The sequence below is a fragment of the Tachyglossus aculeatus genome, assembly GCF_015852505.1.
Source record: "Tachyglossus aculeatus isolate mTacAcu1 chromosome 12 unlocalized genomic scaffold, mTacAcu1.pri SUPER_6_unloc_1, whole genome shotgun sequence".
Taxonomy (NCBI): Eukaryota; Metazoa; Chordata; class Mammalia; order Monotremata; family Tachyglossidae; genus Tachyglossus; species Tachyglossus aculeatus.
In genome coordinates, this window is record NW_024044828.1 from 4433033 (window position 1) to 4458971 (window position 25939).

Sequence of the window (25939 nt, forward strand, 5' to 3'; positions counted from 1 at the left end):
AGGGCACGAAATGACATCCCAACGTTTTCATGATGAAATTCTTAGTTACCTGATATGAAGATCAAGCATTATAGAAGAAATATTGCAAGTGGCAGAATAAGCCCTGGGTAGTCAAAATGGATCATCACTACGTGTCCTTCAACTATAACACTGCTTTTTAAATTTTAGAGCCTCTTAAAAAACAGTTCTTAAGGAGACTGTTTTTTTAAAATGATATCTGTTAAGCACTTACTATTTGTCAGGCATTTACTAAATGCTGGGTTAGACAAGCTAATCAGGTTGGACATAGTGGGGCTGATAGTCTTAATTGCTATTTTACAGTTGAAGAAATGGAGGTACAGTGTTGAGTGAATTGCCCAAGGCCACACAACAGACATTTAGTGGAACCAGAACTAGAACCCAGGTCCTCCTGACTCCCAACCCCATGCTCTGTCCACTAGACCACTCTGCTTCTCTACACAAGACTAGAAGAACTCCAGCTCTTTGTTGGAGAGACTGACTTGTGCTGTACTGGGCTTTTCTGGATCCAGTCACTCGTGGTTTTAGAAAGACTAATGAGGGTTTTTCTTGTTACATCTTCAGTTGTAGTTGGGTGTCACACTTTTCTGAATTCGAAGAGGTTTGCTTGTTTTGCATCGGTGTGATAGACAAAGGTGATAGTGCTTCACTGTTTAAATTCTCTTCTTCTAGGCCTGATCAGCCCCGAATAACCAAAGATGTAATTTGCTTTCATGCGGAAGATTTCTTGGAGGTAGTTCAACGAATGCAGTTAGACTTACATGAACCTCCGCTGTCACAGGTGTGTTTCCTGAGCAGTCCAAACAGAGCTTAGCTTGACTTTCTCTTCGTAGAATGATTTCTCATTTTTTCTCTCCGCTTTTCCCCCCCTTTCTAGTGTGTCCAGTGGGTGGACGATGCCAAACTGAACCAACTGCGAAGGGAAGGCATTCGCTATGCCAGGATCCAGTTATATGATAATGACATTTACTTTATTCCGAGGAATGTTGTGCACCAGTTCAAGACAGTTTCAGCTGTGTGCAGTTTAGCTTGGCATATTCGGCTCAAGCTGTATCACTCCGAGGGGGACACCTCCCAAAACGCAGCTACCCGTGAAGCAAGCACATCGCCAGACCCCACGTCTTCTGTCCTCGGACTTCATTCTGACCACACAATTTGTACTCTAAGCGAAACCGCCTCCGATTCCCATTTTTCAGACACGCTGCATACTGAGTATGAGTTCCAGCCGATAAAACACGAACCCATTGCATCGCTAAAAATTAAGGAGGAACCCATGAATGTCAATATTCTGGAAAAGACCGTAACCCCTAATAACACGGACTACCAGAAGGGGAGAGGAAAATCAGATCACGTTGAATTCACAGAGTTTAAGTTTGGAGGGGACTTGAAATTTGAAACCGGCAACAAGGACTTACAGGAAAAATTGGGTCCGGGAAGACACATAAGTCTCGATGATACAAGGCAACACAGTTCATCCCATCCAAGTCTGGATAGAAAAGGAGATGATGACATTTTGTGCTAAATTTGTATATATGATTTTAAATTCCTTTTTTAAGCCTATTGACGTAATAATGTCAAAATTCGTATAAAGTCTGTGAGGCAAGGCTGTGACTTTGCGCTCAAGTCTGTTACAGAAAGAATAGTTTATGTAGCTTTGTAACATTCCTCAGTGCCTGTCCATAACTGTGAAGTATCAAAGCACTTAGGGCCAGATGCACTGTAAACATTGCAGGTTTAACAGAACGAAGTCTTTAAATCATTTGAGTTGTAGCTTTTAGAATAGAGCTGACATTAACATATATATTTTTTGTAAGATGAGCCAGAATTCTTTTTGACAATTCAAGGCTTTTCCATAGAGCTTATTTATACCAAGTTTTTCATTTTAAATGTGTCAGCACTGTAGTGTAAATAGCTTTTTTAAAATCTTTTTAGTGTGATTTATACTGAAATGTGGACCACTTAATAAAGGTTCATAATAACAAATTTGTTTTATTGTTGGGTTTGCAAAAAGGAAACACTGACAGTTCACTTAAGTTGTCCCCTTGATCTAGTACATTTCTCATTTGTTGGCGAACTCATTTAGAAGGGATATTGGAATACCAATATACTCATTTGAATTTAGCGGATATTTAAATTCCCTACACTGCAAAAGTGTTTTCTTTCAAGATTTAATTGAGAATACACACACAGTTGTGCATATATATAAATATATATGTGTGTGTATATACCTATATACACACATATATATGTGTGTGTGTGTGGTGATAGGTGTGGGTCAGGTGTGTATATATCTCGATATATAGATTATATATGCTGCATATATAATCTATATTATATATATCATATTTTGCATATTTTTTTAAGTTGCTGAATAAGATGAATACTTGGAAACTTGGGGCACTGCTACCGGGAATACATTTTTAAATTTAGTATTATGAAAATAATTTAAGTTAATTGAGCATATTATAGATGGTCCAGAGGACCAAGCAAGGTGTAGAACAGTGGCTTACCTCCTGAAAGTTTGGGACATCCTCATTGACCTAATTTACTAGCTCTTTCCTGTCCAAGAAAAGTTTGGTTTGATAAAATATAGTGAAGGAAAATGTCCTTATTCATCTAAAGTTGTTGACTTCAAGAATACCAGAGTTAAGCTTCTAATTTATTCCTTGAGATTCTGGTTATATTTTTATGATCTTAATAACTTTCCTCTTTCTCCATCCTTTGCATGTCAAGTTTGGGGATTCTACCTTCACTTGATGAAGAAAAATCCAAAAACGTTAGCATCACTCTTTAAGACTGAGAGATGGGAGAGACAGCTGTATCATGCATATTTGTTTATCACTGAGGAGCGGTGTTTAGTGAGGTTTGTTTTTTTGTTTTTGGTGGTTTTTTTGTTTGGGTTTTTTTTTTTTTTGGCATTTGAATTTTCCAGGAGTATCCACCAGGCCTAGTTTGTGTATATTTTAATCAAAGTTGAGGTTATATATTGCAATAAAATGCCTTTTATAGTCCATCTCCAAAATGTATGAGCTTTAAACTTTCCAAATTGTAGGAACACCTGCTTAAAAGCAGCCCCCATCATATTGACTGGTGGTTGTTTTTCAACATACCATCCTGTACTATCTCGAGCTGAACCTTTCCGAAGACTGATAATTTAATAGTTCTGTAAAATGCATACATCTTTATCGAGGTGAACGTGCAAATAGTGGATGCAGACCTCAGATGAGGCCTTTTGGCAGTGGATATTTTCTTTGTCTTGCTCATAATAAAATGTCCCATGATACAGTCTAAAGACCCTATGGACTATCTTTGTTGAAAATGAGTAGCATTTCTGTTTCATATAGTTTTTAATGTATGCCCCTCTCGTGAGCATTTCAGTTCATCTGCCATTTCATAGGACACTCCTTTAGTATGTTCAAAGAACTGAAGCTGTGGTTATTTCCTGGGTTGCTGCCACCTGCTTTTACTATGCTTTACATGCAGAATTGTTAAGAAAATCTGAAATCAGTAAAGAGATCAAAATCCCCAAGTTTTTTCTCTACCATTTTCTGTGACCTTTGCTTACACCCTTTATTCAACTTATATACCTGTACTTCCTGCTCAGGTAACTTAGTGTAAGAATTGAGCATTTATGGTACTGAGTTGAAAAAGCTTTACTAAAGCCATACGCATTTTCCCCTTGTCAATAAGGCCTGGGATCTCAATAAAAAGAGATTAGGTTGGTCTAGCACAAGTTGTGTGTGTTTGTGTTTTTTGGTGAGATTTTGCTGGCAACTATTTGCATTCTCTTTTCTGTCCCTCTGCAAACTGTCAGGGTTGAAATTAATCCTCTAAATTGAAAGTAACTGACCACCAGAGACAAATGAAGACAAACACCATAGCCAAATTGAAGTGCTTCCTTAGTATTTCCTGTTTTATTCTATCACGTTACAGTTGTTAACATAGCATTAGTCCTTTAATCTTCAATCATATTTGTATTAGAGGGCTTGGAGCATGTCTTTAACCCAATGAAATGAGTAGTTTAAAATAATTTTACTTTATTCCTTTGAAGATCTCTTGCATGGTTATGAGAGGATTACCCTGAGCTTTCTCTTTGGAATAAATGTTTTAAATTACTATCTCCTCTTAATATGCTTGTTTTCATATCATAACTGATTTTACTTCATCTCCCCATAATTCTTATTTTGCCATTATTTCGAGTTCATCCCCGCTGAGTTTTTCATCCCTTGTGTACAAAATCACCTGTCCTTCAGCCAGTCGTATTTATCAAGTGCTTACTATGTGCAGAGCACTGCAGTAAGTGCTCGGGAAAGTACAACAGAATTAGCAGATACATTCCCTGCCCGTAACAAGCTTGCAGTTTAGAGGGGGAGGCATATTAATGTAAATCAATAATTAATAAAATATAAGGATATGTACATAAGTGGTGTACATAGTAACAGATGGTTCTTTGCTCCCACCCCTATTTTAAAGAATTTAAAATTACACCTCACCATCTTTTCCAGCTCTGCTTCTATCAACATTGTGTCGCTGCTGCAGCTGAGCCAAAGGACATAAGGACTTGCTTTCTCCAAAGGGAATACTCCATACCTGGTTTGCATGATCACCTTTTATCAGTAGGAAGTTCTCTCAGCCTTTTAGTCGATGACTTCCAACAATACTCAGTTCTTCTCTTGACAGTTTTTTTTTGTTTGTTTTAATGTTATTTGAGTGCTTACTAAATGTGCCAGGCACTGTGCTAAGCAGTAGGGTAGATACAAGCCAGTCAGCTGGGACCTGGCCCATGTCCCTCATGAGGCTCACAATCTTAATCCCCATTTTACAGATGAGGTAACTGAGGCACAGAGAAGTGAAGTGACTTGCCCAAGGTCACGGCAGACAAGTGGACTGAGGACCCAGGTCCTCTGGTTCCCAGGCATGAGCTCTTTCCACTAGGCCAAGTACTTTTCAGTTTTCAGCTGGAGAGCTGGTTTCTTGAGAGATTCCCAGTAGTTTTCCAAGCACAATTTGGGAGTGAATTGTCTCAAGCATTGATCCCAGTGGTGGCAAATTTGATCAATTACAAGATGCGTCTTAAGCATTTTCCCCAAGGGAGTGGTCTCCAGGAAAAATCTAGGGTTTTTGCTCTTCCTGCCCCCAGGAGAGCAGATCACCATTCCCTGGGTGACCAATGGGGAGACTGTAAGCTCGTTGTGGCCAGGGAGTATGTCTCTTTATTGTCGTATTGGTCTCTCCCCAATGCTTAGTACAGTGCTCTGCACACGGTATCTGTTCAATAAATTCGATTGATATTGCCGCTCCTTTTAAAGGCTTTGTGGCTCTGGTGCTCTCTGGTTCATCATTATCGTTATCAGAGACTTCAGGCCTAGCACTCCATCCAAGAAGCAAACCATATTGCTGATGGTTTATCAGCATATTTGCCAATTTGTACTTCCCAAGCGCTTAGTACAGTGCTCTGCACATAGTAAGCGCTCAATAAATACGATTGATTGATTGATTGATTGATGGCCAGCATGGCAGCCTACAGTGTATCTACCTGGCAAGATCGGTTTACATTAAGAATTTTATCGGTACGGCAATCGCGATGGCAGTTTTGGAAGAGTGCAAGTTAATATCAGAAACAGAAGAAGCAGTGTGGCTTAATGGATAGAGCATGGACCCGGGATTCAGAAGGATGTGGGCTGTAATCCCTGATCCGCCACATGTCTGCTGTGTGTCCTTGGGCAACTCATTTTACTTCTCTGTGCCTCAGTTAACTTATGGAGATGAGTGTGAGCCCCATGTGGGACAGGGACTACATCCAACCTGATTAACTTGTATGTACCCCAGTGCTTAGAACAGCACATAGTAAGCACTTAATAAGTACCATAATTATGATTATTAGACAATAATAGAACTTATCCAAAATATGTCTTCCATTTTTTCAGCTATTGAATATGATGAAAATAAAAGCAAAATGCATTTCAGCTGGTCTTTGAACTGATAAATAGTTAAACTGAATGCACACAAAGTTCAGATTTCAGAATCTAATTTATTTATGGTCAGGTCCCGCATATGAAATGCCCTTAAACTTAGAGTGCAGCAGTCTTTATTCAAAAAATCTTTAAAAAAAATTAGAAATGCTGAAGCAAAGCAGAATTCAGAAGAGTAACATGTGACTCCTTTTGTCAGGCTGTGAATAATGCAGATCTGTGGGGAAAAAAAAATCAACCACCTGAGACATTTTCACAAGAACTGATGAGGATTTAAGGCAAGTGAGCGGAACAAAATGAAGGATGAAAGCCTCTTATGTTGAATTTCTGGATTCTTTTATCCCAAAGTGGACATCTTACCCTTTCTTACCTTAGAGTGTCTTTTTCTAGCCAGATTACACTTTAAAAAACACTAAACATTCTATTTATTTCCTTTCTCGTGTCTCTTCCATCTTTAGCCCTGGAGGAATCCCACCTCAGTGCACAGCATATCCAGACCTCCTTATTAGCCAGGCCCTAGTTATGGTCTGAGTGAGAACCTGGGAAAGGAAACTCTTGGGAAGCTAAATGGGAGTGATCTTGAGATTAAATCCACCAGTGGTTTTTACTGAGCTCTTACTATGTGCAGAGCACTGTACTAAGTGCTTAGCACTCTGAAAGAACTAATACTGTGATCATGCTCTTTTCTTCTTGAGGGGCTCAGCTCTGGTTTTAGGGTGAAAGGTTCTGCCAGCAGTGGCCCATTCTACATTAGTCCTGGAAGCATCTCTGTCCTTGGGGGGGAAAAAAAATGTCTAAACAATAGGGGTGACCAAATTTGTGCTGCTGGTAAAAAGAGATGAAATTTAAGAATGAAATCCTTTTTTTTTTTTTTTGCATTTTCAGTTGGTCTGGCTTCTCTTCAGCACTGCTAGATAACTGTCCTTGTTCCAGGAAATGTTTATAACCCGTTACCTATATCAGTGCATGGTGTTGTCATAGCATTCAAGAAGACTAGCAAATACTTACACGGTCACAGACCTGCCCAATTAATTGGCTATTCAGATTTTTCCCCAGAGGCTAAGGATTCTCTCTGGCTCCATTCTCCAAGAAAATGTTCCGATTGACTATACGAGGTGACTTATCTTTGCAGAAAATAGATTCTATTGCCAAAAGGATCAACATTTTGTTGTGCTAGATAAATAGAAAGGAGGCTAGGAGAGTAAAATGGATGTCTAGATGGCTTCTCCTCTCAGCCTACAGTTTGTTCCCCTGGATGTTTAAGCAGTTACAATAGATCTTTGACCCAGCTCCTGAATATGGGGGCAGGGACTGTCACTACTTCCCACCTGTGTTTTCTCTCCCAGCGCTTATCCGCATGCAGTAAGCCCTTAATAAATACTATGATAATTACCAGATAAGCATTGCCTACCACAAGTAGCTGCCCTACAAAATGGCCCCAGAGTTCAGGGAGTTTTCTTTTGGGCCTTTTGAAATCAAGGAGACGCGGCTGGATGTTTTTTTATTTCTGTGCTGCTTCCCGACTTGGGCCGGGAAAGCGCCTATGGGTAGATGGGAGGTTGCTCCGGTAGTGACGGGAAGAGGGAGCAGAGCAGGAAACAGGGATACAGCATCCCGGGGCTGGCTGACTTGGAGGCTGGGCTAGGCTGTGGACCTCTGATCCGGTGAGTCGGCCGGTGCTTGCATGGGGCACGCATGCATCTGGGTGGATAGAGCACGGGAGTGGGAGTCAGACGTTAATGGGTTCTCATCCTGGCTCTGCCACTTGTCTGCTGTGTGACCTCAGGCAAGTCACTTCACTTCTCTGTTCTTCAGTTACCTCATCTGTAAAGTAGGGATTGAGACTGTGAGCCCCCTGTGGGACAGGGACTACGTCCGACCCAATTTGCTTGTATCCACTGCAGTGCATAGTACAGTGCCTGGAGTGCTGTAAGTGCTTAACAGATACCACAATTATTATCATTATTAACAACAACAATCTGGAGATAAGTAGTTTGGTGGAGATACTGCTCTGCCTTGCCCGCCAAAGGGCCAGAGCGATAGGGGGAATGACGTAGCTTCTCCTTAAACTGTAGCACTTGCCACCTGGTGAATGCAGTAATCGGCTGCGTCAGCAAAGAGTGGGTCAAGCACCCTGAAAACATCTGCTTAGGACCCAGATCTGCAGGGACAAACCTTATTCATTCAGTTACTGAGCGCTTACTGTGTGCAAAGCACTGTACTAAGCACTTGGGAGAGAACAACGTAAAAATAAATCGACACATTCTCTTCCCATTATCCAGGGCTCTTAACACTTTCGTAGAAAGAGCCACGCAGACATGGAAAGTGGTGAGGTCTTCTCCACCCTCAGAGCCTGGTCCAGCCGTATCTTCAATCGACTGGAGACCCTTCCTGCCTGTGTAAAACTGTCTTCAGCCACTGAGTCTGTCCAAGGCTGGATGGGGTTGCCCCAGGCTCCAGGACAGTGTCTTCGGGCAGGAGCGAGGCATATTGTGAATCCTGGCTGTGAGGCTCCTCTGACCAGAAAAATCCAAGTGGGATTTACAGCGAGTTGCTGACTGGCTTGTATTGATCCCAGCGCTTAGAACAGTGCCTGGCATATAGTAAGTGCTTAACAAATACCATTTTAAAAAAATAGGCCACAGTCCGCTCTCATGTCAAGTAAAACCTGAGTTTGGGGTTTAGCCACTATGGAATTTTTGCTTTGAATTGTTGATATGTTGCCAACTTGTTCTTTCCAAGCGCTTAGTACAGTGCTCTGCACACAGTAAGTGCTCAATAAACACAATTGATTGATTGATTGATTCTTTCCCAAATTGACATTTGTCCTTATGACCCCTGGGGCCCTGAAAGCTTTCAGACATTAAACAAAGCCTCCCCTATTTCCCTTTACAGCCCAATTTCTGTAGTCTGCCACCGTTCAGATTATTATCCTCTTCTGGATTAGGATGTTAACTGCTGAGAAGCTGGGTGGCCTAGTGGGAAGACCAGAGGCCTGGGTGTCAGAAGAACCTAGGTTCTAATCCTGGCTCCGCCACTTGTCTGCTGTGTGATCTTGGGCAAGTCGCTTCTCTGTACTTCAGTTATCTCATTTGTAAAAAGTGGAGACTGTGAGTCCCACATGGAACCCAGACTGTGTCCAACATGATTAGCTTGTATCCACCCCAGTTTTTAATATAGTGCCTGGCACATAGTAAGCACTTAAACACCATAAAAAGAGAGTGCTCAACAAATTCCATTTTAAAACAAAAAACTGGCTGAACGAGTGGTCAATTAATTTTACGTGACCAGGTCGATCAGTTTGGTTTTAAAAACTTAACAACTGTTGTCAGCGTGAAGAGTACTTGGGGGACCAAACTGCTATTGCCATTCGAGGACTATGTGAATAATGCTCTGTCGGTTCCCTGCTAGATGTGGGAATAAACGATTGAGATAAATTAAGGGACTTCTCCCGTCCATCTTGTGCAGAGCCGTCTTTACGCCCAAGGAGCTGACTGGCAATATCGCCTACCTGCTCGGACTCCACAGGTCCGCTTTTCCGACTGGCTCCCTCGTATCCAGCTCCTGCATCGGTTCTGGCTACAACTTGTGTTTCCCTCTAATAATAATTCCGGTATTCGTTAAGCACTTACTATGTTAAGGAGTAATATCGAATATCGACATTCGAATATCCACACTGGGATGAAGATGAGGAACCAGTTCCACTTAAGCACTGTTCTAAGTGCTGGGGTAGATAGCAGGTAATTGGGTTGGACACAGTCCCTGTCCCACACAGAGCTCCCAGTCTCATTCCCCATTTTACAGGTGAGGTAATAGAGGCACAGAAAAGTGAAGTGACTTGCCGAAAGACTCAGGGCAGGTAAGTGGTGGAGGCCAGATTCAAACCCAGGTCCTTTTGATGCTCACGCCCTTGTTCTATCCACTAGGCCATGCTGCTTCTCTACCGAGTGTGGGGCTACATCATCATCATCATCAATTGTATTTATTGAGCGCTTACTGTGTGCAGAGCACTGTACTAAGCGCTTGGGAAGTACAAATTGGCAACACACACTACACTACAGTAGCAGTGTGCAGATTCCAGGTACAATCGTGCTTTTAGCCAAGCTTTCGGGGTCTTTTTCCTTTCGCAGCTGCTGGAGGGATCCTGTTAAAGGCAATTTAGTCAGCCTTCTGGCCAGGGAACTAAACTGCGTTGTTGTGCCAATTTTGCAAGAATTGGACCCAGTTCCACATTTTTTCTCCCCCTTAAAAGAGATGCCCTCTTTCATCCCCCCAGAATAGTGTAAAATTCACTTTTCTGCTTCTTTAGTAGAGAATTGTGTAAAACTATCCGACAAGTATGTTGTTAGCTTCCAGTGGCGCGGGGGGAGTCACAGGCTGTACGTGGGGTTAACAGGACTCTTCTTCCAAGAAACTCGGATACATTAGTCTAGGTGGTTTGTAGGTGCTAACCACAAAGTGGTGGATACCATATTTCCTCCAAAAAAGCGAGCCCCTCCATGTAACAGAAAAAGCCCACTTAATTCTCAATCAGGTCCAAAATCATTTATTTACATTAGAATAGTATAAGGATATTAATCACAATGCTCTCTAGAGTAAGTTATCTGAGTGCTGGCTTGGAGTTCTTCAATACAACCTGACTGAATGGAAACTGCAATATCTTCTAGATGTGCAATTTTGGGCATCTTTCAGTTCTTTGGTACTTCTGGAGGGATCCAGAAGAGTGCAGCAGCTTTGCGATGACGTTGCCCCACGATAAAGAAGTCTTAATTTTTAGGTGACTTAGTCTCTCTGCGCCCCAAAGATGTTACAGCCAAGCTCGGTCATGCCGCCGACCAACAAAGCCCAGAGCGGGATGAAGACGTAGGACAGCTTCATGTTGGCAAACTGTTCCAGTTTGGCGCACAAGGCCAGGCAGAAGGCCAACTTGAGCAACATCGCCAAGAGGTACCAGGCCTTTTTCTTTATATTCTGGGATCCGTTGCGAGGGTCGTAGCCAGATTTACACCGCCCCGCCATCTTCACGATCAGCATGACCAGGAGGATGGTGTCGAATATCCACACCGGGATGAAGATGAGGAACCAGTTCCAGGGGGCCTTTTCATCCAGTTTCAGCACCAGCATGATCAGGAAGAGCAATGTGAAGAGCCAGGTGAGCAGCACTCTCTGTGCCAGGGACATTCTCATTTAAACAGTTGGGGGGTGGGGAGGTTGCTGCTGGTGGTGGCTGGAAAGAGGAAAATACACCCTGAGGAGGGGGAAAAGAAAATCTCATCATTCCAGATTCTCTTCCTGTCATTAAAAGGATAACAAAATGCTTTCCCCGTTACAAACTGTTCCTTTGAGGATGGATGAGAATGATCAAGCATTCCTTACGATGAAACGAGAAATAATACAGAAAGGCCACAGCGGTATTGTAATGGGGCAGACCTTTTAACTCCATTCTCTAGAAGCTGGGTGGACAGGGCCTGGGTTCTTATCCCGGCTCTGCCACGTGTCTGCTGCGTGACCCTGGGCAAGTCACTTAGCTTCTCTGGGCCTCGGTTACTTCATCTGTAAACTGGGGATTGTGTTGGCCCCATGTTGGACAGGGACTGTGGTGTCCAACCTGATTAACTTGTATCTGTCCCAGGATTGGTAGAACAGTCCTTGGCACAGAGTACGCCCTTAACAAGTACCATTATTATTATTAATGGTAAGAGCAAATATAATCAGTTGTAATGAGCAATTGTATTTGCTTACAGAGCCGAGCCCTGTATTCAGCACTTGAAAGAGAACAAATGACGGCTGGTAGACACGTTCCCCTCCCATAATGATTTCAGTGTAGTCTAGAGGACTACACTACTTAAAGGCTTGGGATGGTACACGTCGAGCACAAGAGATTATTGTGCTCAGTCACGGTATTTGTTCCCAGACAGAAACTGCCAGGGGCTCAATGGGCATCACCAAAACCAGAACAATCACACTCCAAAAAAAAATCTTGATTTCATTTGGAAATATTATCCTTATGGCCTCATCCCTTGCAGTTCTTATGACTTCATTCTTGAGACTGTTGAAAAAGCAGCTTTAATACAATATCTTGCCAACACCACATTACCTTGATAACGGTGCAGAGTGTCTATGACAGTTTGAGAAGCATTTTTCTAATCTTAGCCCAGGAGTTTCTCTGGCAGAAAAACAGTGAAAAGCCTATACTGAGACAGTATGACCTAGTGGAAAGAGCACCGGCCCGGGAGTCAGGAAACCTGGGTTCTAGTTCCAGCTCTGCCATTTGCCTGCTGGGTGACTGTGGATGTCACTTAATTTACCTGGGTCTCAGCTTCCTCACCTGTAAAATGGAAATAAAATGTCTGTTCTCTCTGAGCCCCACATGGGACAAGAACTACGAGCGCTTACTGTGTGCAGAGCACTGTACTAAGCGCTTGGGAGAGTACAATATAACACACATTCCCTGCCCACGATGAGCTTCACATTTGGCCAGAAATGACAATTTATTGCAGAAAGAAAGAAAAAACCCTGATCTCTCTCCTTCTCTTCAATCTCGCATTTCCTCCTGCCTTTGAGATATCTCTTCTTGGATGTCCTGCCATGGCCTAGTGGCAAGAGAATGGGCTTGGGAGTCAGAGGACATGGATTCTAATTCTGGCTCCGCTACTTGTCTGCTGTGTGACTTCGGGCAAGTCGCTTAACTTCTCTATGCCTTAGTTACCTCATCTGTAAAATGGGAATTGCGACTGTGCGTCCCATGTGGGACAACCTGATTACCTTGTATCTATCCCGGTGCTTAGCATGGTGCTTGGCACATAGTAAGCGCTTAACAAATACCATTGTTATTATTATTACCTCAAACTTAATATGTCCAAAACAGAACTCTTTATCCTCCCACTGTCCTCCCGCTAACTTTCCCATCACTGTAGACAGCACCCCCATCCTTCCTGTCTCAAAGGCCATAACTGCAGTGTTATCCTTGAGCTCTCTCTCATTCAACCCATATATTCAATCTATCGCTAAATCCTACCAGTTCAACCTTCATAACTGTGAAAATCAGCCCTTTCCTTGCCATTCAAACTGCTACGGTATTAATCCAAGCACTATCCTATTCTGCCTTGATCACTCTATCAGCCTCCTTGCTGACCTCCCTGCCTCCTGTCTCGCCCCACTCCAGTCCATATTTCACTCTGCAGCCTGGATTCTTTTTCTCCAAAAAGGCTCAGTCCGTGTTTTCCCCACTCCTCAAGACCTCCAACGGCTGCTGATCTACCTCCACATCAAACAGAAACTTTTTTACTCATTGGCTTTAAAGCGCTCAGTCACCTTGCCCCTTTACCTCACCTCACTACTCTCCTCCAACCCAGCCTGCACATTTCGCTCCTCTCATGCCAACCTACTCACTGTACCTCGATCTCGTCGTTGACTTCTCGCCCACATCCTTGGAACACCCTCCCTCCTCCTATCAGACAGACAATTACTTTCCCCACCTTCAAAGTCTTATTGAAGGCACATCTCCTCTGACTAAGCCATCAGTTTGTCTTTTCCCACTCCCTTTATACTGCCCCAACTTGCTCCCTTTAGTTACCCTCCCTCCCAGCCCCACAGCACTTATGTATTTATCTGTAATTTAGTTATTTCTGTTAATGTCTGTCTCCCTCTTTGACTGTAAACTTGTTGTGGGCAGGGAATGTGTCTATTATATTGTTGTATTATACTCTCCCAAGCTCTTAATGCAGAGCAATCAATCGTATTTATTGAGCGCTTGCTGTGTGCAGAGCACTGTACTAAGCGCTTGGGAAGTACAAGCTGGACACAGTCTAAAGAGCACAGTGCTAAGCGCTTGGGAGAGTACAACACAATAGTGTGTACTCTGCACACAGTAAATGCTCAATAAATAAGCTAAATAAGATAGATTAATTGCAGTTGTATAGCTGCCAGCTTTGGCTAAATATCAAAATGAGACTGGCATTTAAAGAGAAGAGTGCAGGCTGTATTCAGAAAAATACAGTATAGAATTACCTCCAGCCTCATAGGTATTTTGGAAAATGAATGCACGCTGAACCAGCAGATAAGTGGCGGAGGCGGGAGTAGAACCCAGGCCCTCAATCAATCAATCGTATTTATTGAGCGCTTACTGTGTGCAGAGCACTGTACTAAGCGCTTGGGAAGTCCAAGTTGGCAACATATAGAGACAGTCCCTACCCAATAGTGGGCTCACAGTCTAAAAGGGGGAGACAGAGAACAAAACCAAACATATAAACAAAATAAAATAAATAGAATAGATATGTACAAGTAAAATAAATAAATAGAGTAGTAAATATGTACAAACATATATACAGGTGCTGTGGGGAACGGGAGGAGGTAAGATGAGGGGGATGGAGAGGGGGACGAGAGGGTCACGTAGACAGGTGTCAAAATCGTCAGAACAAATAGAATTAAAGCTCCATGCACATCACTAACAGAATGAATAGAACAGTAAATATGTAAAATCAATCAATCAATCGTATTTATTGAGCACTTACTGTGTGCAGAGCACTGTACTAAGCGCTTGGGAAGTCCAAGTCGGCAACATATAGAGACAGTCCCTACCCAACAGTGGGCTCGCAGTCTAAAAGGAGGAGACAGAGAACAAAACCAAGCATAATAACAAAATAAAATAAATAGAATAGATATGTACAAGTAAAATAAATAGAGTAATAAATATGTACAAACATATATACAGGTGCTGTGGGGAGGGGAAGGAGGTAAGATGAGGGGGATGGAGAGGGGGACACGTAGACAGGTGTCAAAATCGTCAGAACAAATAGAATTAAATCTTTATGCCCATCACTAACAGAATGAATAGAACAGTAAATATGTAAAATCAATTTATCGTATCTATTGAGCGCTTACTGCGTGCACAGCACTGTACTAAGCGCTTGGGAAGTCCAAGTCGGCAACATATAGAGACTCCTTCCCCAACAGTGGGCTCACAGTCTAAAAGGGGGAGACAGAGGACAAAACCAAACACGCTAACAAAATAAAATAAATAGAATAGATATGTACAAGTAAAATATGAATAGAGTAATAAATATGTACAAACATATATACAGGTGCTGTGGGGAGGGGAAGGAGGTAAGATGAGGGGGATGGACGAGGGGGACACGTAGACAGGTGTCAAAACCGTCAGAACAAATAGAATTAAAGCTCTATGCCCGTCACTAACAGAATGAATAGAACAGTAAATATGTAAAATCAATCAATCAATCGTATTGAGCGCTTACTGCGTGCAGAGCACTGTACTAAGCGCTTGGGAAGTCCAAGTCGGCAACATATAGAGACAGTCCCTACCCAACAGTGGGCTCACAGTCTAAAAGGAGGAGACAGAGAACAAAACCAAACATAATAACAAAATAAAATAAATAGAATAGATATGTACAAGTAAAATAGAGTAATAAATACGTACAAACATATATACAGGTGCTGTGGGGAGGGGAAGGAGGTAAGATGAGGGGGATGGAGAGGGGGACACGTAGACAGGTGTCAAAATCGTCAGAACAAATAGAATTAAAGCTCTATGCCCGTCCCTAACAGAATGAATAGAACAGTAAATATGTAAAATCAATCAATCGTATTTATTGAGCGCTTACAGCGTGCAGAGCACTGTACTAAGCGCTTGGGAAGTCCAAGTCGGCAACATATAGAGACCCTTCCCCAACAGTGGGCTCACAGTCTAAAAGGGGGAGACAGAGAACAAAACCAAACATATTAACAAAACAAACAGAATAGATATGTACAAGTAAAATAAATAGAGTAATAAATATGTACAAAGATATATACAGGTGCTGTGGGGAAGGGAAGGGGGTAAGATGGGGGGATGGACGAGGGGGACACGTAGACAGGTGTCAAAATCGTCAGAACAAATAGAATTAAAGCTCTATGCCCGTCCTTAACAGAATGAATAGAACAGTAAATATGTCAAAGTCACCTAAACAGAGCAATAAATCTGTGTTATCAATCCCCCTCCCCTCACCTCAGAGCCACCCGCTGGACGCCGGGCCGGGGCAGGCCTCACCGGCTTCGATCCCCGGGACGTCACATGGCGCCGCCGCCTCCTTGCCCGGAAGCCGAATGGTTCCGGCGCCCTCAGCCACCTACTTCCGGGGCGGGGCGGCGCGGCCCGCTGGCCTATCAGGGGCGAGGGAGGGACGGGCGGCCGCCAATCACCTCCGCCCGCCTCCCCCTCCCGCTCCCGGGCGGCCATTGGGTGGGGCGGAGGCCTTTCGCCTGCTCCGATTGGGTAGCGGGGACGTCCATCCGGCCCCCTCCCGCGCGCCTATTGGTGGAAGGCAAAGCCAATGGGGAGGCCGCCCGGCCTTTCCTAGGTCCTTTTGCGGCGAGCCGGGGCCAATCGGCAGCGCGCGTGCGCGCGCGCGCTCCCTCGTGCCCGCGCGGGGGCTGGGGCGCGCGTGCGCGCTCGCGGTCGCGCGCGCCCGCAGGCTCTTCGCCCGTCGCCCGCCCTCCGGTGCCTTCCGCGCGCGCCCCCGCTGCCACGGTAAGGAGGAGCCGCGCGCGCGCCCCCGCCGGGGGGGGGGGGGGCAATCAATCAATCAATCAATCATATTTATTGAGCGCTTACTGCGTGCAGAGCACTGCACTAAGCGCTTGGGAAGCCCAGATTGGCAACATATAGCGACAGTCATCATCATCGTATTTATTGAGCGCTTACTGCGTGCAGAGCACTGTACTAAGCGCTTGGGAAGCCCAAGTTGGCAACATATAGAGACGGTCATCATCATCATCATCGTATTTATTGAGCGCTTACTGCGTGCAGAGCACTGTACTAAGCGCTTGGGAAGTCCAAATTGGCAACCTATAGAGACGGTCCCTACCCAACAGTGGGCTCCCAGTCTAAAGAGGCCGGAGGAGGAGCAGCATCCCCCGGGCATCCAGCGCTTAGCACATAGTCATTCACTCAACCGTATTTAGCGAGCGCTTGCTGTGTGCAGAGCACTGTACTAAGCGCTTGGGAAGTCCAAGTTGGCAATATATAGAGACAGTCCCTACCCAACAGTGGGCTCCCAGTCTAAAGAGGCCGGAGGAGGAGCAGCATCCCCCGGGCATCCAGCGCTTAGCACATAGTCATTCACTCAACCGTATTTAGCGAGCGCTTGCTGTGTGCAGAGCACTGTACTAAGCGTTTGGGAAGTCCAAGTGGGCAACATATAGAGACAGTCCCTACCCAAAAGCGGGCTCACAGTCTAAAGAGGCCGGAGGAGGAGCAGCATCCTCCGGGCATCCAGCGCTTAGCACATAGTCATTCACTCAACCGTATTTAGCGAGCGCTGCTGTGTGCAGAGCACTGTACTAAGCGCTTGGGAAGTCCAAGTTGGCAATATATAGAGACAGTCCCTACCCAACAGCGGGCTCACAGTCTAAAGAGGCCGGAGGAGGAGCAGCATCCTCCGGGCATCCAGCGCTTAGCACATAGTCATTCACTCAACCGTATTTAGTGAGCGCTTGCTGTGTGCAGAGCACCGTACTAAGCGCTTGGGAAGTCCAAGTTGGCAATATATAGAGACAGTCCCTACCCAACAGTGGGCTCACAGTCTAAAGAGGCCGGAGGAGGAGCAGCATCCTCCGGGCATCCAGCGCTTAGCACATAGTCATTCACTCAACCATATTTAGTGAGCGCTTGCTGTGTGCAGAGCACTGGGCTAAGCGCTTGGGAAGTCCAAGTTGGCAATATATAGAGACGGTCCCTACCCAACAGTGGGCTCCCAGTCTAAAGAGGCCGGAGGAGGAGCAGCATCCTCCGGGCATCCAGCGCTTAGCACATAGTCATTCACTCAACCGTATTTAGCGAGCGCTTGCTGTGTGCAGAGCACTGGGCTAAGCGCTTGGGAAGTCCAAGTTGGCAATATATAGAGATGGTCCCTACCCAACAGTGGGCTCACAGTCTAAAGAGGCCGGAGGAGGAGCAGCATCCTCCGGGCATCCAGCGCTTAGCACATAGTCATTCACTCAACCATATTTAGTGAGCGCTTGCTGTGTGCAGAGCACTGGGCTAAGCGCTTGGGAAGTCCAAGTTGGCAATATATAGAGACGGTCCCTACCCAACAGTGGGCTCCCAGTCTAAAGAGGCCGGAGGAGGAGCAGCATCCTCCGGGCATCCAGCGCTTAGCACATAGTCATTCACTCAACCGTATTTAGCGAGCGCTTGCTGTGTGCAGAGCACTGGGCTAAGCGCTTGGGAAGTCCAAGTTGGCAATATATAGAGACAGTCCCTACCCAACAGTGGGCTCCCAGTCTAAAGAGGCCGGAGGAGGAGCAGCATCCTCCGGGCATCCAGCGCTTAGCACATAGTCATTCACTCAACCGTATTTAGCGAGCGCTTGCTGTGTGCAGAGCACTGTACCAAGCGCTTGGGAAGTCCAAATTGGCAACCTATAGAGACGGTCCCTACCCAACAGTGGGCTCCCAGTCTAAAGAGGCCGGAGGAGGAGCAGCATCCTCCGGGCATCCAGCGCTTAGCACATAGTCATTCACTCAACCGTATTTAGCGAGCGCTTGCTGTGTGCAGAGCACTGTACTAAGCGCTTGGGAAGTCCAAGTTGGCAATATATAGAGACGGTCCCTACCCAACAGCGGGCTCCCAATCTAAAGAGGCCGGAGGAGGAGCAGCATCCTCCGGGCATCCAGCGCTTAGCACATAGTCATTCACTCAACCGTATTTAGTGAACGCTTGCTGTGTGCAGAGCACTGGGCTAAGCGCTTGGGCAGTCCAAGTTGGCCACCTATAGAGACGGTCCCTACCCAACCGTGGGCTCACAGTCTAAAAAGGCCGGAGGAGGAGCAGCATCCTCCGGGCATCCAGCGCTTAGCACATAGTCATTCACTCAACCGTATTTAGTGAGCGCGTACTGTGTGCAGAGCACCGTACTAAGCGCTTGGGCTGTCCAAGTTGGCCATCTATAGAGACGGCCCCTACCCAACCGTGGGCTCACAGTCTAGAAGTTAGCGCTGAACAATAATAATCGTAATGATGATGATGGCATTTATTAAGCGCTTACTATGCGCAATCAATCGTATTTATTGAGCGCTTACTGTGTGCAGAGCACCGTACTAAGCACTTGGGCTGTCCAAGTTGGCCACCTATAGGGACGGCCCCTACCCACCCATGGGCTCGCAGTCTAGAAGTCGGCGCTGAACAATAATAATCATAATGATGATGATGGCATTTATTAAGCACTTACTGTGCGCAATCAATCAATCAATCGTATTTATTGAGCGCTTACTGTGTGCAGAGCACCGTACTCAGCGCCTGGGCAGTCCAAGTTGGCAACCTATAGAGACGGCCCCTACCCAACTGTGGGCTCGCAGGGTAGAAGTCTGCGCTGAACAATAATAATCATAATGATGATGATGGCATTTATTAAGTGCTTACTACGCGCAATCAATCAGTCAATCAATCATATTTATTGAGCGCTTACTGTGTGCAGAGCACCGTACTCAGCGCTTGGGCAGTCCAAGTTGGCAACCTATAGAGACAGTCCCTACCCAACAGTGGGCTCACAGTCTAGAAAACAGCGCTGAACAATAATTATCATAATGATGATGGCATTTATTAAGCGCTTACTATGCGCAAAGCACTGTTCTAAGCGCTGGGGAGGTTACAATCAATCAATCGTATTTATTGAGCGCTTACTGTGTGCAGAGCACTGTACTAAGCGCTTGGGAAGTCCAAGTTGGCAACATATAGAGACAATCCCTACCCGACAGTGGGCTCACAGTCTAAAAGGGGGAGACAGAGAACAAAACCAAACATACTAACAAAATAAAATGAATAGAATAGATATGTACAAGTAAAATAGAGTAATAAATATGTACAAACATATATACATATATACAGGTGCTGTGGGGAAGGGAAGGAGGTAAGATGGGGGGGGATGGAGAGGGGGACGAGGTGATCAGGTTGTCCCATGGGGGGCTCACAAACACCAGCATTATTATTATCAAGCGTGGCTCAATGGTAAGAGCCCGGGCTTTGGAGTCAGAGGTCGTGGGTTCAAATCCCGGCCCCGCCAATCGTCAGCTGGGTGACTTTGGGCAAGTCACTTCATTTCTCCGGGCCTCAGTTCCCTCAGCTGGAAAATGGGGATGAAGACTGGGAGCCCCACGCGGGACAACCTGATCACCTTGTAGCCCCCCAGCGCTTAGAACAGTGCTTGGCACATAGTAAGTGCTTAACAAATACCATCATTATTATTATCATCTCCCGGTGCCTGCCCCGGCCGCGCCACCCTCACTTTTAGCCCTTCAATCCTCCGTCCTGAGCGCCTACTATCATAATAATAATAATGATGGCATTTATTAAGCGCTTACTATGTGCAAAGCATTCATTCATTCATTCGTATTTATTGAGCGCTTACTGTGTGGAGAGCACTGTACTAAGCGCTTGGAAAGCACTGTTCTAAGCGCTGAGGAGGTTACAAGGTGATCAGGTTGTCCCACGTGGGGCTCTCAGTCTTCATCCCCATTTTACAGATGGGGGAACTGAGGCCCAGAGAAGTGACTTGCCCAAAGTCACAGAGCTGATAATTGGCGGAGTCGGGATTTGAACCCGTGACCTCTGGCTCCAAAGGCCGGGCTCTTTTCCACTGAGCCACCCTGCTTCTCTACTACTGTGTGCGGAGCGCTGGGGAGAGCCCAGCCCAAAGACGGGCAGACTCGGGCATCATCATCATCATCATCAATCGTATTTATTGAGCGCTTACTATGTGCAGAGCACTGTACTAAGCGCTTGGGAAGTACAAACTGGCAAAATATAGAGACAGTCCCTACCCAACAGTGGGCTCACAGTCTAAAAGGGGGAGACAGAGAACAAAACCAAACATACTAACAAAATAAAATAAATAGAATAGATAGGGCACATTCCCCATGTCTTGTTCTTCCCAAGCGCTTAGTACAGTGCTCTGCACACAGTAAGCGCTCAATAAATATGATTGAATGAATTCCCCGTGCCCGGCACCAGCTCCTCCCCACCCCCCTGACCAAATCGTTTGGCCGTCCTCTCCCCAGCGCTTAGTACAGTGTGCCTCGGGGGCAAGACCCCGGGCTGGGGGGACGTGAGTTCTAATCTCATTCATTCATTCAATCGTATTTATTGAACGCTTACTGCGTGCGGAGCACTGGACTAAGCGCTTGGAAAGGACCATTCATTCATTCAGTCGTATTTATTGAGCGCTTACTGTGTGCAGAGCACTGGACTAAGTGCTTGGGAAGGACCATTCATTTATTCAGTCGTATTTGTGGAGCGCTTACTGCGTGCAGAGCAATGGACTAAGCGCTTGGAAAGGACCATTCATTCATTCAATCGTATTTATTGAATGCTTACTGTGTGCAGAACACTGGACTAAGCGCTTCGGAAGGACCATTCATTCAGTCGTCTTTATGGAGCGCTTACTGCGTGCAAAGCACTGGACTAAGCGTTTGGAAAGGACTGTTCATTCATTCATTCATATTGAGTGCTTACTGTGTGCAGAGCATCATCATCGTCAATCGTATTTATTGAGTGCTTACTATGTGCAGAGCACTGGACTAAGCGCTTGGGAAGGACCATTCAGTCAGTCGTATTTATTGAGCGCTTACTGTGTGCAGAGCACTGGACTAAGCGCTTGGGAAGGTCCATTCATTCAATCCTATTTATTGAGCACTTACTGCGTGCAGAGCACTGGACTAAGCACTTGGAAAGGACCATTCATTCAGTCAGTCGTATTTATTGAGCGCTTACTGTGTGCAGAGCACTGGACTAAGCGCTTGGGAAGGACCGTTCATTTAATCGTATTTATTGAGCACTTACTGCCTGCAGAGCGCTGGGATAAGCACTTGGAAATGACTTTTCATTCTGCCGTACTTATTGAGTGCTTACTGTATGCAGAGCACTGCGCTCAGTGGAAAGAGCCCGGGCTTGGGAGTCAGAGGTCATGGGTTCAAATCCCGCTTCGCCGCTTATTAGCTGGGTGATTTTGGGCAAGTCACTTCACTTCTCTGGGCCTCAGTTCCCTCGTCTGTAAAATGGGGACTGAGACTGTGAGCCCCACGGGGGACAACCTGATCACCTTGTATCCTCCCCAGCGCACAGAACGGTGCTTTGCACATAGTAAGTGCTTAACAAATGCCATCATCATCATCATCATTAATCTCGACTCCTCCACTAGCCTGCTGTGTGACCCTGGGTAAGCCACTCCACTTCTCTGGGCCTCAGTTACCGCATCTGTAAAATGGAGATGAAGATGGGGCGCTCTACGTGGGACAACCTGCTTGCTACCACAGTGCTAAGAAGAGTGCTTGGCACATAGCAAGACCTTAAGAAATACCATGATTATTAGTAGAGTGCCAGGCACACAGTAAGCGCTCAGTACATAGGACTGAAAGAATGATTTTTTTTTTATAATGGTATTTATTAAGCACTTACTATGTGCAAAGCACAGTTCTAAGCGCTGGGGAGGCGACAAGGTGATCAGGTTGTCCCCCGGGGGGACTCACAGTTTTAATCCCCATTTTACAGATGAGGGAACTGAGGCTCAGAGAAGTGACGTGACTTGCCCAAAGTCACACAGCTGACAGTTGGCAGAGCCGGGATTTGAACCCATGACCTCTGACTCCAAAGCTTGGGCTCTTTCCAGTGAGCCATGCTGCTTCTCTAATGATTGAAGAATCTGTTTTAGAATCTGCAGTCGCCTCCCGTCTATTAATAATCCATTCAGTAATTCAATAAATTCATTCACTAATTCATCCAATAATTCAATAAATACGACAGCCGTATTTATTGAGCGCTTACTGTGTGCAGAGCACTGGACTTAAATAGCCTGATTTATTGGGGGCTTATTTGGGAGGACCAGGTATGGCAGACTGGTTTTCGGTCCTCTCCCACCCGTCTGGCTTCATCATCAATCAATCAATCAATCAATCGTATTTATTGAGCGCTTACTGTGTGCAGAGCACTGTACTAAGCGCTTGGGAAGTACAAGTTGGCAACATATAGAGACAGTCCCTACCCAGCAGCGGGCTCACAGTCTGAAAGGGGGAGACAGGGAACAAAACCAAACATACTAACAAAATAAAATAAATAGAATAGATATGTACAAGTAAAATAAATAAATAAATAGAGTAACAAATATGTACAAGGACTGTCTCTATGTGTTGCCAATTTGTATTTCCCAAGCGCTTAGTACAGTGCTCTGCACATAGTAAGCGCTCAATAAATACGATTGATGATGATGATGTACAAACATATATACATGAATGAATGAAATTCGTAGACGTGCTTTACAAAATTTGGGCGTTCGCTAGGCAACGCTGACTTGATCCGCTTTTCCCAAAATTCCCGGGGAGAGGGAACGGGAGCCAAGCTTTCGTGGATGCTGAAAGAAGGAAAAAAAAAGGCACAGTTTGGGACTTGCACCCCATCAATTTGAATTTGGGGGGGTTTTCATTTTCACGTATTTCTGGACTCCCCAAAAGGATCCAGGTAAAGGTGAGGGAAGGAGGATAAATGCAAAAGTTGAGGGATTAGTTTAGTGGAGTAGAGCTCATTCATTCATTCAGTCGTATTTATTGAGCGCTTACTGTGTGCAGAGCACTATACTAATACTAATAATAATAATAATGGTATTTATTAAGTGCTTACTATGTGCACAGTGCTGTTCTAAGCACTGGGGAGGTTACAAGGTGATCAGGTTGTCCCACGGGGGGCTCCCAGTCTTACTCTTCATTTTACAGATGAGGTAACAGAGGCCCAGAGAAGTGAAGTGACTTGCCCAAAGTCACACAGCTGACAATTGGCGGAGCCGGGATTTGAACCCGTGACTTCTGACTCCAAAGCACGTACTCTTTCCACTGAGCCACGCTGCTTCTCTAAGTGCATGGCTTAGCGCATACTAAGTGCATGGCTGAATGGAAAGAGCCCGGGCTTTGGAGTCAGCGGTCAGGGGTTCAAATCCCGGCTCCGCCAATTGTCAGCTGGGTGACTTTAGGCGAGTCACTTCTCTGTGCCTCAGTTACCTCATCTGTCAAATGGGGATTAAGACTGTGAGCCCCCCCGTGGGACAACCTGATCACCTTGTAACCTCCCCAGCACTTAGTTTTGCACATAGTAAGCGCTTAATAAATGCCATTATTATTATTATTATTCTTAACAGAGAGAGATAATCCCTGCCCATGACAGGCTCATAGCCTAGAAGAGCAGAAACAGACTTCCAAACAAATAGGCATCAGTAGCATCATTGTAAATAAATAGAATTAGAGATGTATACACATCATTAATAAAAATAGAATTAGACTGTGAGCCCACTGTTGGGTAGGGACTGTCTCTATATGTTGCCAATTTGTACTTCCCAAGCGCTTAGTACAGTGCTCTGCACATAGTAAGCGCTCAATAAATACGATTGATGATGATGATGATGATAAATATGTACATATATGTACACAGGTGCAGTGGGGTGGAGAGGGAACTCAACCCTGGGCGTGAGAGGACCTTGTTCTAATTCCTGGTCTTGCCCCATGTCTGCTGTGTGACCTTGGGCTGTATATGTGTATATATGTATGTATATACATGTATATATGTATGTATATATGTTTGTACATATTTATTACTCTATTTACTTATTTATTTTACTTGTACATATCTATTCTATTTATTTTATTTTGTTAGTATGTTTGGTTTTGTTCTCTGTCTCCCCCTTTAGACTGTGAGCCCACTGTTGGGTAGGGACCGTCTCTATATGATGCCGACTTGTACTTCCCAAGCGCTTAGTACAGTGCTCTGCACACAGTAAGCACTCAATAAATATGATTGATTGATTGATTGGGCATGTCACTTCACTTTTTTGTGCCTCAGTTACCCCATCTGAAAAATGGGGATTAAGATTGAGTCACGTAGGACTGTGTCCAACCTGTTTAGCTTGTATCTCCCCCAACGCTTAGTACAGGGCCTGGCACATAGTAAGCGCATAGCAGATGCCATTCAAAATGAAAAGTGAAGCGCGAAACTTGGGAACTATCACACATAGTGAAATCCAGTGGGTTGGTTATTTTTCCTGAGGTTAGATGAGCCTGATTGTCTTTCTTTGGAGTGTAAATTGTTGCCAACTTGTACTTCCCAAGCGCTTAGTACAGTGCTCTGCACACAGTAAGCGCTCAATAAATACGATTGATTGATTGATTGATTGATTAATTCAGTAATTTACAATATGGACTGTAAAAAATGAATTTCATTAAAAATGAAAAGGAAAAGTTAGAATTCTGTAGCATTAACCTATTGGTTACTTTGAACTAAATGGGGGAAAAGGTGAGAAAAAATGAGGAACAAATCCATTTTAATATAATTTGGGTGCATGACTGTTTATCTTAAATGTTCATGTTAAAGGGACCTGGAGCACCTTAAGGGACATATTTACCTCACAGAACAATCTATTACATTTTTGATTATGACGGTGTATCTGTAAATCTAAAGCCATTCACCTTAAGGAACATTAAAATGCAGTCACTGTTGGGGTGATGAAATTGCAACCAGTAATGCAGGCTGTATTTTAAGGTCTTTCAGGGTGTTTGCTGTCTTGCATAGCAAACAGGATGTTGAAAAAGAGGTTGAAGTCTTTTACCCTATTTTTTAATATTATAATTGTTGTTACTTCCCCCTTTGTAGTGTTTATTGTTTGGATAATGTTTCAAGTAGAGAAGGAAATTTCTTGTAAGTGCTACCATCAAGAGGGTTGAGGAAAACAATGTTGCTTTTGTATCTGAAAAAAAATCTTTCCATTGCATTATCAGGTGATCAGAAATTATAGGTAGAGGAAAAAGAAAGGATTATTGTTTGAGTAAAGCCAATGTAACAGGGTCAACTACTAGAATAATGCTTTTATCAAATATTCTCAAAGAGTTACACAAACCTTTTGTAGCCTCTTACAGAGATAATG

At 44.6% G+C, this 25939-nt stretch overlaps 3 protein-coding genes across 4 annotated transcripts in view; 2 read left to right on the forward strand and 1 right to left on the reverse strand.

Annotated features, from left to right (window-relative positions):
• RSBN1L (round spermatid basic protein 1 like) overlaps positions 1-2206 on the forward strand; it is a 62567-nt gene extending 60361 nt beyond the window's left edge. Inside the window, exons 7-8 of the mRNA XM_038740912.1 lie at positions 691-799; positions 896-2206. Of these exons, the coding sequence (XP_038596840.1) occupies positions 691-799; positions 896-1540 (754 nt within the window). The 3' untranslated portion in view covers positions 1541-2206. The remainder of the gene's footprint in view (positions 1-690; positions 800-895) is intronic.
• Positions 2207-10520: 8314 nt separating this feature from the next.
• TMEM60 (transmembrane protein 60) lies at positions 10521-16061 on the reverse strand. Of its 2 annotated transcripts, none has more exons than XM_038741367.1 (2): positions 15994-16061; positions 10521-11238 (listed from the first exon to the last, which is right to left on the reverse strand). In XM_038741367.1, exon 2 carries the CDS (start codon positions 11175-11177, stop codon positions 10773-10775), a length of 405 nt encoding a protein of 134 aa, XP_038597295.1. In that variant the 5' UTR covers positions 11178-11238; positions 15994-16061; the 3' UTR covers positions 10521-10772. The 2 variants fall into 2 exon arrangements, with proteins under 2 accessions (XP_038597295.1, XP_038597296.1); XM_038741368.1 differs by lacking the exon at positions 15994-16061 and adding an exon at positions 14504-14529.
• Positions 16062-16455: 394 nt separating this feature from the next.
• The window catches only part of PHTF2 (putative homeodomain transcription factor 2), a 120178-nt gene continuing 110694 nt past the window's right edge, over positions 16456-25939 (forward strand). The window contains exon 1 of the mRNA XM_038741263.1: positions 16456-16515. The gene's annotated coding sequence lies outside the window, so the exon portion shown is untranslated. The remainder of the gene's footprint in view (positions 16516-25939) is intronic.